Raw genomic sequence first — 15,304 nt, forward strand, 5'->3', positions numbered from 1 at the left:
CCTCCCTCTGATTTGATTGGCTGCTGCGACCAAAGCTTGAAATGAGAGACCGGGACACACACAGCAGACCTGCTTCCTACGGGCACTGCACTAGTTAAATAAACTTAAAAAAAATATTCACATTATATTACAATTTGCAAACACGAGAAACATCAGGATTGCTTACATGAATTGACTGAAGTCTATCACTGTTATATTCTAAATACCAGACCTCGATATCTATTTCAAATCAAGGCATGGCCATCTGCACTAATTGGACCTACAGGGACAAATACATTTCAGTTCTGAAAAACAACTCGTATCGCTATGGTTTTCTTTGCCTTTCAGCTTTGAAATTGACTCTGAAGAAATATCTGAATCAATATGAGAACTGGGGCACTGAGAACTCAATACAGGTTAACAACACTGAAAATAAAATGCATTTATTTTATAATGAATGTCTCACTGTGTATACTGATAGAATAATGGATCACGTATTAAAAGGTTCCATATCAAGCGACCTTTAATCTTGTGGCATCATCAACGCTGCATGATACTAAGGAAGGCCTTTCTAGTTCACCTTGTCACTGCTTGCGCTTCCGTCCGACCGTTTCAGCTCAAAGCTACAATGGAGCTTCTGGGAAACTGGAACAGCGTTTTCTCCCAATTGACAGAGCGGCAGGTGAGTGTCATTTAACATGTGAAGAAATGTTAATCGTGACGCAACAGTAGGCCTGCCTACGGTCCTATTAACATATGGTAAAGTTTATCTTTGGTGATATATTTTCTTGAGTAAATATATTTTCTTGAGTAAATGTATTACAGAGCCAGAAGCTATGATTGAATTGATGCCAATCACACATCTAACAGTAAATTACTTTGGGTCAAATTATTGGATTTTATGTAAATCCTCCTCTACTTTCCCAGATTTCCATGATAAATATTCATTCAGTTTTCTGAAACCAGTGTTGAAACAAAGAGGAAAGAAAAAAAGGATACCGTACTGCTCAGACTTTGCTTCTTTCTTTAGATCGATCAGAGTGTGTCCACGGCAGCTTTTGGAGACATGATTGAGTTTTCACATCCGTTGTCAAGATTGTCTCTTTGGGGTATTTCTGTTGGAGAAGGCCATGTTATTCACTTTGGAGTGGGAGGTAAGAAACTGAAATTCAACTTTATTTGAAATAATGAACTTTCTTACTCAAAACTACAATGCTGCAGGTTTATTTTACTAAAAAGTAATCCCTTTTATATTATTATTATTATTATTATTATTATTATTATTATTATTAATATTATTATTATTATTATTATTATATAAACATCTCTCTTCTGGTATTCACCCCACCCATAATTCAAAGATGAGAACATGACACAGAAAGCCTGCCGCAGCTTCCTTCATGAAATGGTTCCAAAGTCCAAAGGTAATCGTGTTCTGAAGAAGACCACAGTCTGTACACAGCGCGTCACAGACATCAAAGTGCCTCTGGGAACTCACATCAGGGTCAACAACAGCAAGCATGACCTGGTCCCCGCTCCACTGGACAGGATGAGGAAATGCTGTGACACTTTTCTGAACCAGGAGTTCAAATACGACCTGATGAACTTCAACAGTGAACATTTCGCTACGTTTGTCCGATTCGGCCACGCTGTGTGCAACCAGGTGGGTCCAGTGCTGAGTGAAAATATCGAGGCCAATCCGCCTGTCGTTTTGTGTTTTAATCATTTATTTACTTTTTTCAGAATCCCTTTAAGAACAAAAACGGCGAGCACGTGGATACGACTCAAACTCTGCAGATGATAATGCAGCAGCGGATGGAGACAGAAGTCTGCAGTTCCTATGCCTATGTAGATCCGTCACCCTGACTTTGTTAATGATTAAAAAGATACAAATCCCACACTGCTAAATTGTCGGGGAATGTTTTATTTAACAATACATATCATATTTTAACTCGAGGCACAGACAAAATCTGCTCGATGAAGAGAAGAAGAAAAAAAAGGATGGCACGACAACGATGTTGCTCACCCATACAATCTTTTGCAAACTAAGGACTAAGAAAAAAACTTTGTTACGACAAAGCAAACTCCATAACAGTCAGGAAAGTATGTGTCCTCTTGTTTATTAAGACTTCGGGAATGTCAATAAGAGCATTTTCTATACAGTAGGAGGTCTGAGGAGGCCAGCGTGCACACACAATGACCTTCTGCTATTCTCCTAGTTGATAATGACCCAGACAGAGACACGCTGCCCATCAGCCAGACCTCTAATAAACACAAACACTCTCTATCATCTGCTAATAACCACCACGCAGCAGCAAGAGTCACGGACAGGCCAGCGTCTTCTGAATGTGAAGAGGGGAACAAAGCTCTGGGCGGACAGGAAGTAGTGGAAAGCATCCAGTTTATCGATCTGGGGACTGTGTGTGCACTGCCTGATAGCCACATGGCAGTAAATACATTCTTCTTCATCATCATAATCCCACATACACACAAAGACAAAGAACATTGTAAGAAAAACAATAAAGAAAGAAAAAAACACAGTGCAAAACATTTCACTCTAACAATCAATCCATTTTGGTACCCTAATTTGCTAGGCTCCTTGTTGCTGCGCTGCTACACATGCATTATTACAGACACACACACACACACACACACACACACACACACACACACACACACACACACACACACACACACACACACACACACACACACACACACACACACACACACACACACACACACACACACACACACACACACACACACACACACACACACACACACACACACACACACACACACACACACACACACACACACACACACACACACACACACACACACACACACTTGCAGGGGTGGTATTTTTTCCAGAGATAGGGTAGGTAAACTCGTTACTCTTTTCTTAATTGGTATAGAGATTCCGTCCTTTTTTTCCTCTCAGCAACCCCTCGGGGGGAATGCTGATTGATTGTCCTCTAAGTCCTCATAATACCGCCCCTGCCTCCCTCCACATACACACATACACTTTCTGTTCCACCACGTCGACTTCATGTGGCTGCAGACCCCGGTCTTCCACAGACAACTCATAGTTGATCATTTCCCCGTCTCCTGCCTCTCCTCCAGCCTTCACATCACTGGCTCAGCCTGACAATGTACCCGTACAGCTGGTCTGAGAAGGCCTGGAGAGAGAATTTATCTTGTACCCTCCTACACCCAGCTTGCCCCATGTCCCTGCGGAGCTGCGGCTCCTTCACCAGCCTCCCCATGGCCTCAGAGAAGGCTTCTGCCGTGGGCTCGCACAGGAAGCCTGTCTGCCCGTCCGCCACGCTCTCCAGGGGCCCCCCAGAGTTGACCGCGATAACAGGGCAGCAGCAGTACATGGCCTCCACAGGAACTATCCCAAAATGCTCTCTGCTCGGGGTGTACAGCACAGCCGCGCTGCCCCGCAGCAGCGCCACCTTCAGCGAGTCGGAGGGGGAGCACAGGAAGGTGACACGGTCCTCCAAGCAGAGCTGGGCTGCTAGCTCCTTCAGTTCAGTGTAATGTTGAACGTTCTCAGTGACACGGTCATCGTAGCCCCCTGCCACCACCAGGTGGATGCCTGCTCTCTGTCCTGGAGGAAGGCTGCTCGTCAGGGCTGCTAGAGCCTCCAGAGCCAGACCCAGATTCTTCTTTCTCTCGTATCGGTTGAGAGAGAGAAACAGACAGGTGGTTCCCTCAGGGAGCAGCCCCTCCAGGCCTTGTGTCTCAGTGGACGGCTGGTCAAAGGTACGTGTGTTGAGGGACGGATAGAGGACATCAGGCTGGACTCCTCTTAGACCATGAAAGGTGTCTCTGAAGACACCCGCAGTGAACTGGCTGTTTACCAGAATCTAAGAGGAAGTGGAGAGATATTAGTTCATAAGGATCTCACATATATCACAGGCGTTTCAATTCCCTATGAAATGGTTCAGAGCCAGCTGCCTTTGATTATCCTTAAGTCTAGACTAACATTGAAATGTCATTTAATTTCTATCAGAGCCCTGAGCTTTTACAACTGCTTGCCCATGGAGATCAGGCTATATCACATTTGGTTAATTCAACTTCTTAAAAAATAATATTCCTCGTATTTTGATTAATTTTATGACATTTTAGATTTAGTAGTTATCAAGGGCCGGATTAGGTCGAAGCACTTCTCCTCTCTTAACCGGTCAGACAACAATTGGTTATGATCAAATTAAAATAAGTGTTTTTTTTTTGTTTTTTTTAAACTTAGTTTTTTAATTAGTGTGGAATTTAAATCTAATGTGTTTTAAGACAGACATTTTAGATGACAACTTAATTTATTTCTGGGGGTTTTAACTATAGGTTTGTATGACGTGCGGCAAGACAGTGTTGCATTAAAGGCAGACAATATTATAAAAACATGATTTAGAATCAGTCAAACAGCAACAACATTAAGAGCCACCGGTACCCTTATCCAGTTAGAGTTTATTTTGTTGTACATTTTGATAGGTGTCTTCATTATATTGCCACACTAGAACTACAACCTTGCATTACTTCAAGGCATTGCTGTGTCATAAACTGTGTTTACAAAGAGATTATTTACTGATGTTTATGAACAAGTCAAGAAGACAAACATGAGCGTTCAGTTGAGGAGAAAACAGTAGGTGTCTTGATCATGTGTTCATCATATCTGTCATCATCACCAGTTTGCTGTGGGACTGTGCACTTACAATGTTACTCTTCTACCTTTCATGACTGTTCATTTGCGAATTACATAATTGATAGTTTATTATACAGTATGCATAATCTATAAGTGTTTGAATCATATTATGCTGTTAAGTGTTAAAACATTTATTTTGGAATGCAAAGGTTTAGCCTGTTGCTCTCCTATAGCCTGAAATCTTTGTTTATTTTCCCTTTTGTACTGTATATACAATCGCTGATTATTTACAATTTAAGACCATAAAAACGCCACCTGAGGCACTTATGAGACAAACCATACGTTTTTAAAAACATTTATTGAATTAATAAAAAATATTTTAAAACTTCATGTCATGTCATGTTTGTGGTACTATGATCATTGCTTCCCAACATGCGGTATAAATTGGCTTTCCCATCTGGAGGAAGAATAGTAACAGTGACACAATCCTGTCCTCCAATCAGACGATATGACACAGCCTTCTTCAACCCTGATCTGGTACGTACCATGTCTGCCATGCCAGTGGTGCGTTCCTCCAGCCAGTCGATGGGAGCGCGGTAAAGCTTCTTCAGGACAGACTTCCTCTGGGTCAACAGCTGGTCTGGGAAGTGACAGTAAAACAAAACCTTCTTCCTTTGACGAGACAGTCGCAGCACCGGGATACACACCGACACCTGGAGTGAATAATGAAACAAATGAATAAACATTAAAAAATTAACAATAGGTACTAAATGTAGAAATATAAGTAACATAGCTAATTATTTGGGCATATAAATTGGCACTAGATATAAATCATATACTGTCTTAATGATAATACAACAGCTAAATACACATCCTAAGGATGGAGCCTTAATTTATTTTTGACAATGTTTTTGCATTTTCTGAATATGTTTCTAGAGCCTTGGACAGGAGGAGATAAGTAACACATGAGAGATAAAACCCTCTGACTCTTGTGTTTATTATTATTCTTATGTCTTGTTGGATTGTGTCCGATAATTAAGGGACTGTGTTTGTTTGTGGTTTTGTGTATCTGTTGTATTTTTTTTTTAATGGAGGAATATATGCTGGGAGGAGGAATATATAGAAATCATGTTATTGTTGGAAAGTCTCCATTTAGTTTAGTTTTGTTTTGTTTCGTTTTTGTTAAGATGATGTTTCTGTTTATATACAGTATGTTTGGTTGACGTAAATGTGTTTTGGATGTAGATGATATGACACACCGGAAGGTTTGGTTGGTTGGTTGGTTGTTAGTAACTGTGTGAATAATTCCATGTGGGATGGATCATGTCATTGAGCAGACAATAAGATATTCATTCATTCATTCTTGCCTACGACAAATACTGCACAAGCTCTCTGTGACCTTTGCATGACACATTTTGTCGAATTACAGTTGTATTTGTTTAAGAAGTGAGCCTTCTTCTACTTTTAAACTGTAAAACTCATTCTTCAGGTGGACTTACAGTTTAACAGTGGTGGTAAATTGTGTGTATTTGTGTGAAGGACAAAACATTAGAAAAACAGGAAAAGGAGGGTCCACTTTATGGCATGGTATAGTTAGAAGGGTGTGACCAAGAAAGAGAGACAGGCCACTGTTAACAAAATAAGTTATTCTTTTTAGCAATAGGCAGTTAGGACATGCAGAACAAAGGCTCAAGAGGATGTCACACCAGTTAGTTCCTGTATCACACAACTCACTTGATCACAGAAGACGACGTCGTACTCCACCCCGCTGAGGAAGACCAGGTAGAGGGCCACATAGATCATCCTCAGGTAGGCACACAGAGCGTGGAGGTAACCTAACACACTGGTGGGTAGCCAGTCTCCCACACATACCTATCAAGAGAGTAATAGAAACAATATATGATATAATATGTACATATAAGTATTCTTTGTTTTAATTGTGTATCTTTAAAGGTGCACTATGAAACTTTGGGTGTTTCGGAGAAGTGAACATTTTCTAAAGGTATATTCTTATACAAACTTTCTTCACAGCAAAATTGGAACTTTTTGGAGTTAGATAGCTAACCCAAAAGTTACTGTTTCACTGTTGTTGTTTAGAGCAGCAGGGTCCACGTTTTTGTTTACACAAATGTTCTAGTTATACGTTTGGTTCCAGTTGACGCAGATAATTTTGTTGTGATTTAATATGATAGAATTATTCAATGCTTATAGTTGCATGTAAAGAAAATATGTTCTGTAAACTAACTGCAGGATCTGCAAATGTAAACAAATGATGCTCCACTGAAACTGCATAGTGCACCTTTAAGGGCCAACAATAGCCTATGTAAAACGGTGTGTGTTGTACCACAGGCAGATCTGGCTCAAGGGTCTCAGAGAAGCAGTGTGTTGGGTCGTAGTGGGCCGTCCAGATCTGGACGCTACATCCCTGACACTTCAGAGCGACGGCAGCATCCACCACCAGCCGCTCTGCTCCACCAATACCAAGGTCTGGATGGAGGAACACCACCCGCGCCATCCTGCACACACGAACAAATAAAGTAGAGATTGAATTTGGATATATCTGTATTCATAAAAGACAGAAGAAAGGGCCTGAAAAACAACTAAAAACAATATATATCATTGTGTCATCTAGACAGACAGATTAACTGATGCAGGCACAGATAGAATGTAAATCTGACTAAACAAGGCGTACATTCACAACAGCAGATACATTTACAGGGTTGACCTGCTGAGAAAGGCCTACATTTAAGAGTAATTACTTCGTTGACACATATTAAGACGTTGTCCTTGTGGATTTGTGACAGAAAATAATTGCAGAAAATGTAGGGCCTACAGGTCTACATCTTGTGACATGTAACCTGGCTGCCACTAATGTTCCCAATCCTCTGCCATGTCATATTATGAGAGGAAACCCCCACTGTCTAAATGTTCAACTGAGAGCAACAACATAGGCTACATTAAAAACTTATTCAACTAAAGTGTTGAAAAACTCTTCACTTGAATAAAAAGTTTCATTTGTGGTGTTGTCTTCGGCTACACAGGTAGAACTAAGGGTAGGTGTTTACATAGGCTAGCTGTTTAGCTGATGAAATTATAACCCGATTTAGATAGTAAGTTATAGATAGCCTTGGTAGGCAGTTTTCTTTGTAACTGAACACCTATACTAACATCTCCGTGCAATTGAATTATAATATAGTTATGTTTACCTTTGGATCTCCTGACCACCTTCTCTGAGTTAAGAAACCTGTGATTATGCTCGTCTAGACCCCCGTAGTATCCAGAACTGTCAAGAAACTGTACCGCTGGGGCGCCATCTTGGCTCAAAGCAACCATTCGTGTACAGGCCAATCACGCTCTGTGTTTGAACCACAATGGCACCTGTTTCCTCTATGAAACGAACACATTTCCTGAGACACGTCGATCTCTAAGTCAGGGTGGGCCAAATATTCGCCTTTCATTCACATTACAAATATATGTATATATTTCATACATGAAAATACGGTTGTGTTTAAAAAAATACTTTTTATCGAGCTGGAACTAAAACAAGCACACAAAGCATAAATCATGTATTATTTTTGTGTGGTGAACGCGTACAGCCGGTCAGGCTTCAGCTTGGTGTCCTACGCTGGTCTTGTGTTTCGCAGTCGTGTCCTTCTTAGACCAGCGTCAGCATTGTGGGACCCTCTTCTCAAGTTTTGACCAATTCACACATCTGCTGCTCGCTTTTCATTTGACGTGGACATCAGCTTGAAGAGGGGCTCAGGGTTTCAGCTCGGATCGGAACAAATAAAGCAAAAATGGTAAGATTCTCCGCTTCGTCTAAACTGCTTCTACCACCACGAAATGTCTTAGTTGCACTCATTTAACACCAGAAACGAGCTAACGTTTAGCTATATGTTAGCCGGCTTGCTAACGTCAGCTCATCATCTGTGGACGTGGCTGTTCTGACAGTCTTCAAAACACACATTTTAACCGAACTCAGCCCTGAATTCAATATTTATGTAACCACACGAATACTTTGGTTTGAAACTTCTACCAGAAAGTTTAAATCAGTGATCAGTGTGCACCAGTAATCAGGCCTTTACCAACAGTCTGTGACATCAACACACTGTATATTTGTATATACTGTACATACTGAAAATTGTAGGCTAGTTTTAGTAATATGACTGTGTCTGAACGTGTAAATTCGTAAAGATATATAGTAGCACAAGGGTGAGGGTGGGTTAGCGGTAGAACTATGATGTCAGAGTGACAGATATTAGACAGACAGTCAGAAAGACAGTATAAAGGAATTGAATCATGTTGATGTTTATTACTGTTGTTGTCTTCCCCTTCAGCCTGGACCAGCAGCAAGTGCAACCAATGTGGGGGCTTCTAGCCGTTCCCCCAGCAAGACAGTGGCTCCCCGCGCAGCAGGCTCCACAGTCAGACAGAGGTACACACACAATCTACCACCTCTAACCTCTGACCTTTATCCAGGAGAGACACGTGTAAACTTTGCATAGGTGCATGCAGATAAGTGACAAATTAAGAGGGAAATACCTGAATAAATAGGTGCAGTAACATAACTGATGGAGTATTCCATGTAAGGTTCAGTATCAAGAGTATGGAAATAATTTGGATCATTTGCTACAGTCATCAGTGACCAGATTTGAACGCAATTGAATATGTATGTGAAATTTTGGTCGCTCTTTGGACCACCATCACTGAAACAGCATCATTGAAGCAATTGTGGCAATTTGACATATTTGATTGTATTCAAAGACACTTTATGTTTATTGGTCCATTCATTTGTATGTGAGAAAAGTAAACACGAAAGACCACTTTACACTACATGTCTGCATGAAGTTATTTGATCATCTCAGCCTGCACGCGCCCACTCTCCATAATTATTATCCAAATACCCCCAGCATTGACCCCCTCCTGCTCATGTCTTCATACTGTAAAGAGTGATTGATGGTTTTCACATGGTCCTTCCCTGTATTTTTTGTTTGCCCTCGGTAGATTGGATTAGCAGATAGATGTTGTGCTGTGGGCTTAATCACTGTGTAATCAGGGGGCTGTTACTGCTCTCATTATTACCCGTTACTATCACCCTCTTCATTACCTCATTAACCTCCATTTAATCTCATCGCACAAGTGCAGCAGCCATGAATCACTACAATATTTCACAATCAGCTACTATGGTTAGTTACATACTGAGTACAGGATATAATGAAATGTATTTCTATTATTTTTTTATGGAAACTGAGCCTAGATGACTAAAAGTTAAGATTCATACAATTGTATTGTTCCTTTTTAAATTGTTTGTTGTATTTTTTTTCTAGAATACTTGAATGAAGCATTTTAATAGTTGAAGATTTAACGGAGTGTCTTTACCCATGTTTCACAGGAAAGCTACCAGCAGCGGTACACGCAGCGGTGGCAGGACCACAGGATCGGCAGGAACCGGCGGCATGTGGCGCTTCTACACAGAAGACTCGCCAGGCCTCAAAGTGTAAGCACATGTTATAGAAGCAGTTGTCACCAACTCTAATCAAACACGTGCTCTCTAAGACACAGGAACGTACACGCTCGCAAACAAATTTAGCCTTTGACATTTTCATCTCTCATCCCATCATACACACAAACTAATTCCCAGGATTTCCGACACTCGCGCTTTCATTAGTGTTATTTATGTTCATCAAGTGGAATGGTAGGAGTGTTTAATGGCAGGAAATTGAGCAGACGTGTGTCCGTGCTGAAACCAATCATCTCTGAACGGTGGATCAGACGGATTGTGTGTCCATATAGATACACACACACACTTTTATGTTTGTTAGGAAAGTCAACTTCATAAACTTGTATTCTGCTGCATCCTCGTCCCTAATATTAGAGGAGGCATGGTGTCTCCTGGCTGTGGTTGATCGATGGTGCTGTGGTGCTTATTGAGTGCGTCTCTCTAGCAGTGGAAGGAGGGCAGACCGGCCATACAGTGTTGTATATCGAGTGCATGTTTGTTCCTGTGTTAGACGCCGGCCTCAAAGCTTCATTAAAGTGTCCACTCTGAAAGGTCAACTCAATTACAGCCTCCTGACAGGGGGGAGGAGGGGGGCCGCTGAGGAGATGGTTGGCATGGCGATGCATCTACTGAGCGATGTACCCCTCCACCCCAACCCCCACTCAGTCCCTCCTTCAGCGATGAGAGCCCCTCCTTGTTTCCCAAACTCATCAATAAAATCAGCCACTCCACTAAGACTCGCTGTGGTTGGGGGTTACAGCGTTGTGTGTGTGTGTGTGTGTGTGTGTGTGTGTGTGTGTGTGTGTGTGTGTGTGTGTGTGTGTGTGTGTGTGTGTGTGTGTGTGTGTGTGTGTGTGTGTGTGTGTGTGTGTGTGTGTGTGTGTGTGTGTGTGTGTGTGTGTGTGTGTGTGTGTGTGTGTGTGTGTGTGTGTGTGTGTGTGTGTGTGTGTGTGTGTGTGTGTGTGTGTGTGTTTTAATGAGTTTGTCTTTGTTTGGACAGCGGCCCGGTGCCAGTGCTGGTGATGAGTCTGCTCTTCATTGCTTCAGTCTTCATGTTGCACATCTGGGGGAAGTACACCCGCTCTTAAACCCGGCCTGATGACCTCTGACCCTGCACCTTGACTTCTTAACAAAATTGGACCTGGACCAAACAACAACGAACAACCTTCCTCCCCTAAATCCCTTCTCCGCCATCACTACAACACACAGTCAAACTGGAGTTTTTTTTTTTAAACAAGAACATTTCAGTACATGATCTTCATCTGCACTGACATTGGTATCCCCCTTTTTGCTTTTGCCCATTCTGTGTTTTGTAAGCTCAGGTGTGGTGAACAGTAGGAAGCCACCACAGCCCACCTCAGATGTGATGTCTGTGTGTGTGTGCATGTGGCCCCTTCCTCCAAGCAGAACCCACTGCTGAATGAAGGTTTAGTGCAGCGCTCAAGGACATTGTTGTTTTCCGGCCCCAGCAAACATTTCTCCTTGTATCATGAAAATCGCTTTTTGTTTTTGTTTTTTGTTTACCGCATTTGTACAAATGTGATTGTAATATTGTACAATAAAAAAAGTAAAAGTCAATTATATGTGGAAATGTGTACCCTTATTTATGTTTTGAAATAATAATCATATTTCCTGTTGGTTTAATGAGAAAGGATGTTTCTAAATTTTCTACCAGAATATTAAAAGTTGCACAATTAGCCGAAAGGCGAGTAAAAACTGCATTCTGGGTGGTAGTTTTTCAGACAGAACCACAGGAATGTTGGTGTTATATTTCATCCTGATTGACAGGAAAATTCCAGCTACTTACAATTTATTATTTGACATATGTTTGGGCATGACTTGTCATGTTATCCTTTTTTCTTTTTAACTTGTTAAAATTTAAATGGCACCTAAAATTGGTTGTATACTCAAACTTGTATAATCAACCTTAACTGTCTGAACTTGTCATGCCATCCTACTGCTCTACATGTTGGCCTGAACAACTTTACACAGAACACTGTAGAGCATCTCGTCAACATTAGCAGAAAAAGCCCTGACATGTTCTACTCCAAATATATTTTGAAGTTTGGATGGAGGTTTTCGATGCACATACCCACACTGAAGCTTTTTTCCCCCTGTGGCTCTCAATTATTGCAGACAGGCAAAATAAATCTTTACATTATCAAATAAATACCAGAAGGCATACAACATGCAGGACATGATTAATGCTATGGCTTTAGGCTAATGACCTAAATACTGATGTGACACACTAACTGTATATGAGTATTCTTCTGCGTGACTCCTTGGTGGAGAATAACAATCAGCTGATGTTATATCCAAAGCACAATACTATTTTTTGATTAAATCTGTCTATAAAAAACACTTACTATTTGTGTTAACGTTAATCTAAAGGCTGTATGATTTAAGGAATGTGTGCAATGTGCATGTGCATGCAGGTTTTCACTGACAGATTGTAAGTCCCTTATCTTGCGCCGTATGAGTTTTGACCTGGTGTTTTTCTGTGTCTTCCTGAGGGGGGCACTGCAGACTATTTTCTGAATATCACTGGCTCAGAGGATATCAAGACATTACTGTCTTCCTTTTTTTTACCTAATCGAATCATTATAACACTGTGCAGTGTTACACATTTGTACAACCACACTCAGCTAACCCTATGTAATCTTTCAGTCTGTTTGATAATCGGTTGCTTCATAACCAGACTTTTACATCTTTTTGGAGTAAAGTGTCTACAACTTAGCTGAGTGGTAGAAAAGTAAATGATGTGAAACTGCTTGATTGATTTTATTTGATCATTTTGATATAACATATGAACAGCAGTTTCATACTTTTAAATACATAAACTGAGTGGAACCTTTCATGACATGTTGTTCAGTATAATGTCCACCGTAATAAAATGTAGTTCTGGCCCAACCTGCAACACCAGGTTATCTGTCTGTGTTGAATATGAAACCAACAGCTGGCATGGCTCTTCAGTGTGTGTGTGTGTGTGTGTGTGTGTGTGTGTTAAATGTAGCATTCAGATCCTGATTATTAATTCATTCTGTTGCTATGGCTCTGCTTTCCCACAGGCTTCCAGCGTTCGTGGCAAACTCAGGCAACTCCTGCCACATCACTCTCCCTGTCGTCCCTGTCCTACACACACACAGATACACTGACAAAGTCCACGGCCCAATTCATGGTGGCACAACACGGCAGTGAGCCAGAATAATTCAACAAAACAATTAAATATGAAGGAGCCGCGGCGAAAGCTGTCCCTCTGTGTTCAGGAGTCACACAGCCCAGGCAGCATGCAGAGAGCTGCGACCCCTCTGCACTGCTGCAACCTGTAGTTCCAAACTCCTCCTGACACCATCTGTACAAGTCAACTCAGTGTTTCATCAAGGGCTAGGAAGGAGGGAGAATCTTTTTCCTATCATGTTCTGCTTTTGGACAGACAGACAGACCATTTTTAGTTTTTCTATGTGTTCCTCCTGTTTGCACATTTTGCTGGTTTATAATATAAGTGGGGATGTTTTTGTTGCATGATTGGCCTCTTTAGGTAATCTATTGCTATATCCCCTCAAATCCAGAGAGCTGTAATTGCGTACACATGCCCTAGCTAGTGTAGATGTTAGTCTGGATTTTATCCTAAAGAAGGCAGTTTGCCAAAATATTACTCTTTAGAAATGTATATCAATAAGTAGGCCAGTTAACAAGCAGCTTTTGTCATTCTTCCTTTGAAGTACCTCACGAAAATAGGTGTGTGTTTCCTTTAATTCTTCAGCCATCACTCCGGAAACATTACTCATGCAGGGCGACACAGAGGAAGCATGGATTTATATTGATAGCTGTGGGCACAAAGTAACATTAACAGGTCTATAACACTAAATCATTTCTCATATAATATTAGACATTTAGAGAATAATCAGCAAAGAGGTTTTGAGCTCATCCAATTCAGGAAACACTGCAATATTGTCTTTAAACTACTGAAATTCACTACTGAGTGATTGATTCCTTTCTGTAGATTGCATGATGAAATGACTGGATGCATATTCATTTCCACTACATCAAAAGGAGATTTCCTCAATATATTTCCTAGATATGCACGTTAAGTTACCCGACAAGCAAGGCCTATATCAGTCTATCGACAATCCTGAGCATCCACTTGTCTGACTCGTGGAAAGAAATAGTAAAGAGAAGCTTTCATCAGAGCGCTTCCTTTCTGTCTTTTCACCAGAAACCCATATCCTGTGAAGAAACCACTCGCTTTTCACAAGGGAGGGTCCCTTACATAGAGAGAGGTGAGGCTGCACATGTGTGTGCACACACACACACACACACACACACACACACACACACACACAGTATAAACTCACTCACACTTGATGAGACCTGTAAATAGGTCACATGTATTTTCTGTTCTACATGCAACACATGCAGCTCTGTGGTTTTACATGGAGGGAAAAAAGAAACAGATACGGTCAGTCTCTCTCCCTCTCTATGTCTATGTCACTCTGTCACTCCTTCATCACACTCATGTTTATGTTCCACCCTGCAGGAAAACACATTGTTCAGGATAGCAGGTGCAGCACACAGGGCCTATATGAGTTGAAAGTCTCCTTTCCCTTTCGAAAGACTGCAACATGGATGAGTGTGAGCGCCCAGGCATGCACGCACGTACGTATGTCAAGTATGTGTGTGTGTGTGTCTTAGAACAGATCACATGGTTGGTAAAGCGTGGAATGAATGGACAGGCGGCCGGAATCGATCCACCATCACAGACCAAGTGAATCCTGAGGGACTTCCCCCAAAAAATGAGAGGGCTGTTTAGGGGGATGTAGAGACACTGGTGACTGTGAAATGGCCCGTCAGCGTATTTCCTTTGTGGAGATCTGTTTAACAGTATAAGAGGTAGGTATATGAGGTAGTAAAGAAGTATTGAGTGGAATTCGATTTTATATTTCTATTATTCATCTATAAAGTCTTTATATATAAACTCATTATTGTTTGTACTTCTGGGCAGCTTAATGGACTTGTGCTTGCATCTTATTTAATGAGTTTATGTATGTTTTGCTTTGACAATTGTTAACTGCAACAACAGAGTGATCAGCCATCAGCCACAGCCATCAGATGTAGTGTCTATGTAATTCCTATAGTTAACTTTTACAACTATCTATAAAGCTGCATAAAACAGT

The 15,304-nt window shown here is 41.2% G+C and overlaps 3 protein-coding genes across 3 annotated transcripts; 2 read left to right on the forward strand and 1 right to left on the reverse strand.

Annotated features, from left to right (window-relative positions):
* Positions 1-607: 607 nt before the first annotated feature.
* Positions 608-1,845, forward strand: LOC307259631 (phospholipase A and acyltransferase 1-like; the record flags this gene model as incomplete). Its single annotated transcript, XM_080039573.1, has 4 exons — positions 608-661; positions 1,010-1,133; positions 1,341-1,642; positions 1,723-1,845. The coding sequence occupies 4 exons, from the start codon at positions 608-610 to the stop codon at positions 1,843-1,845; spliced, it is 603 nt and encodes a 200-aa protein (XP_079895699.1).
* Positions 1,846-1,897: 52 nt separating this feature from the next.
* alg2 (ALG2 alpha-1,3/1,6-mannosyltransferase) lies at positions 1,898-7,908 on the reverse strand. The gene is made up of 5 exons (XM_080040237.1): positions 7,837-7,908; positions 6,975-7,146; positions 6,365-6,502; positions 5,176-5,343; positions 1,898-3,857 (listed from the first exon to the last, which is right to left on the reverse strand). The coding sequence occupies exons 2-5, from the start codon at positions 7,143-7,145 to the stop codon at positions 3,117-3,119; spliced, it is 1,218 nt and encodes a 405-aa protein (XP_079896363.1). The 5' UTR covers position 7,146; positions 7,837-7,908; the 3' UTR covers positions 1,898-3,116.
* A 383-nt stretch (positions 7,909-8,291) lies between these two features.
* sec61b (SEC61 translocon subunit beta) lies at positions 8,292-11,708 on the forward strand. The gene is made up of 4 exons (XM_080039829.1): positions 8,292-8,430; positions 8,968-9,065; positions 10,023-10,127; positions 11,131-11,708. Exons 1-4 carry the CDS (start codon positions 8,428-8,430, stop codon positions 11,216-11,218), a joined length of 294 nt encoding a protein of 97 aa, XP_079895955.1. The 5' UTR covers positions 8,292-8,427; the 3' UTR covers positions 11,219-11,708.
* Positions 11,709-15,304: the final 3,596 nt, after the last annotated feature.

This window comes from Ammodytes marinus (genome assembly GCF_949987685.1).
Source record: "Ammodytes marinus genome assembly, chromosome: 13".
NCBI classification, from domain to species: domain Eukaryota; kingdom Metazoa; phylum Chordata; class Actinopteri; order Uranoscopiformes; family Ammodytidae; genus Ammodytes; species Ammodytes marinus.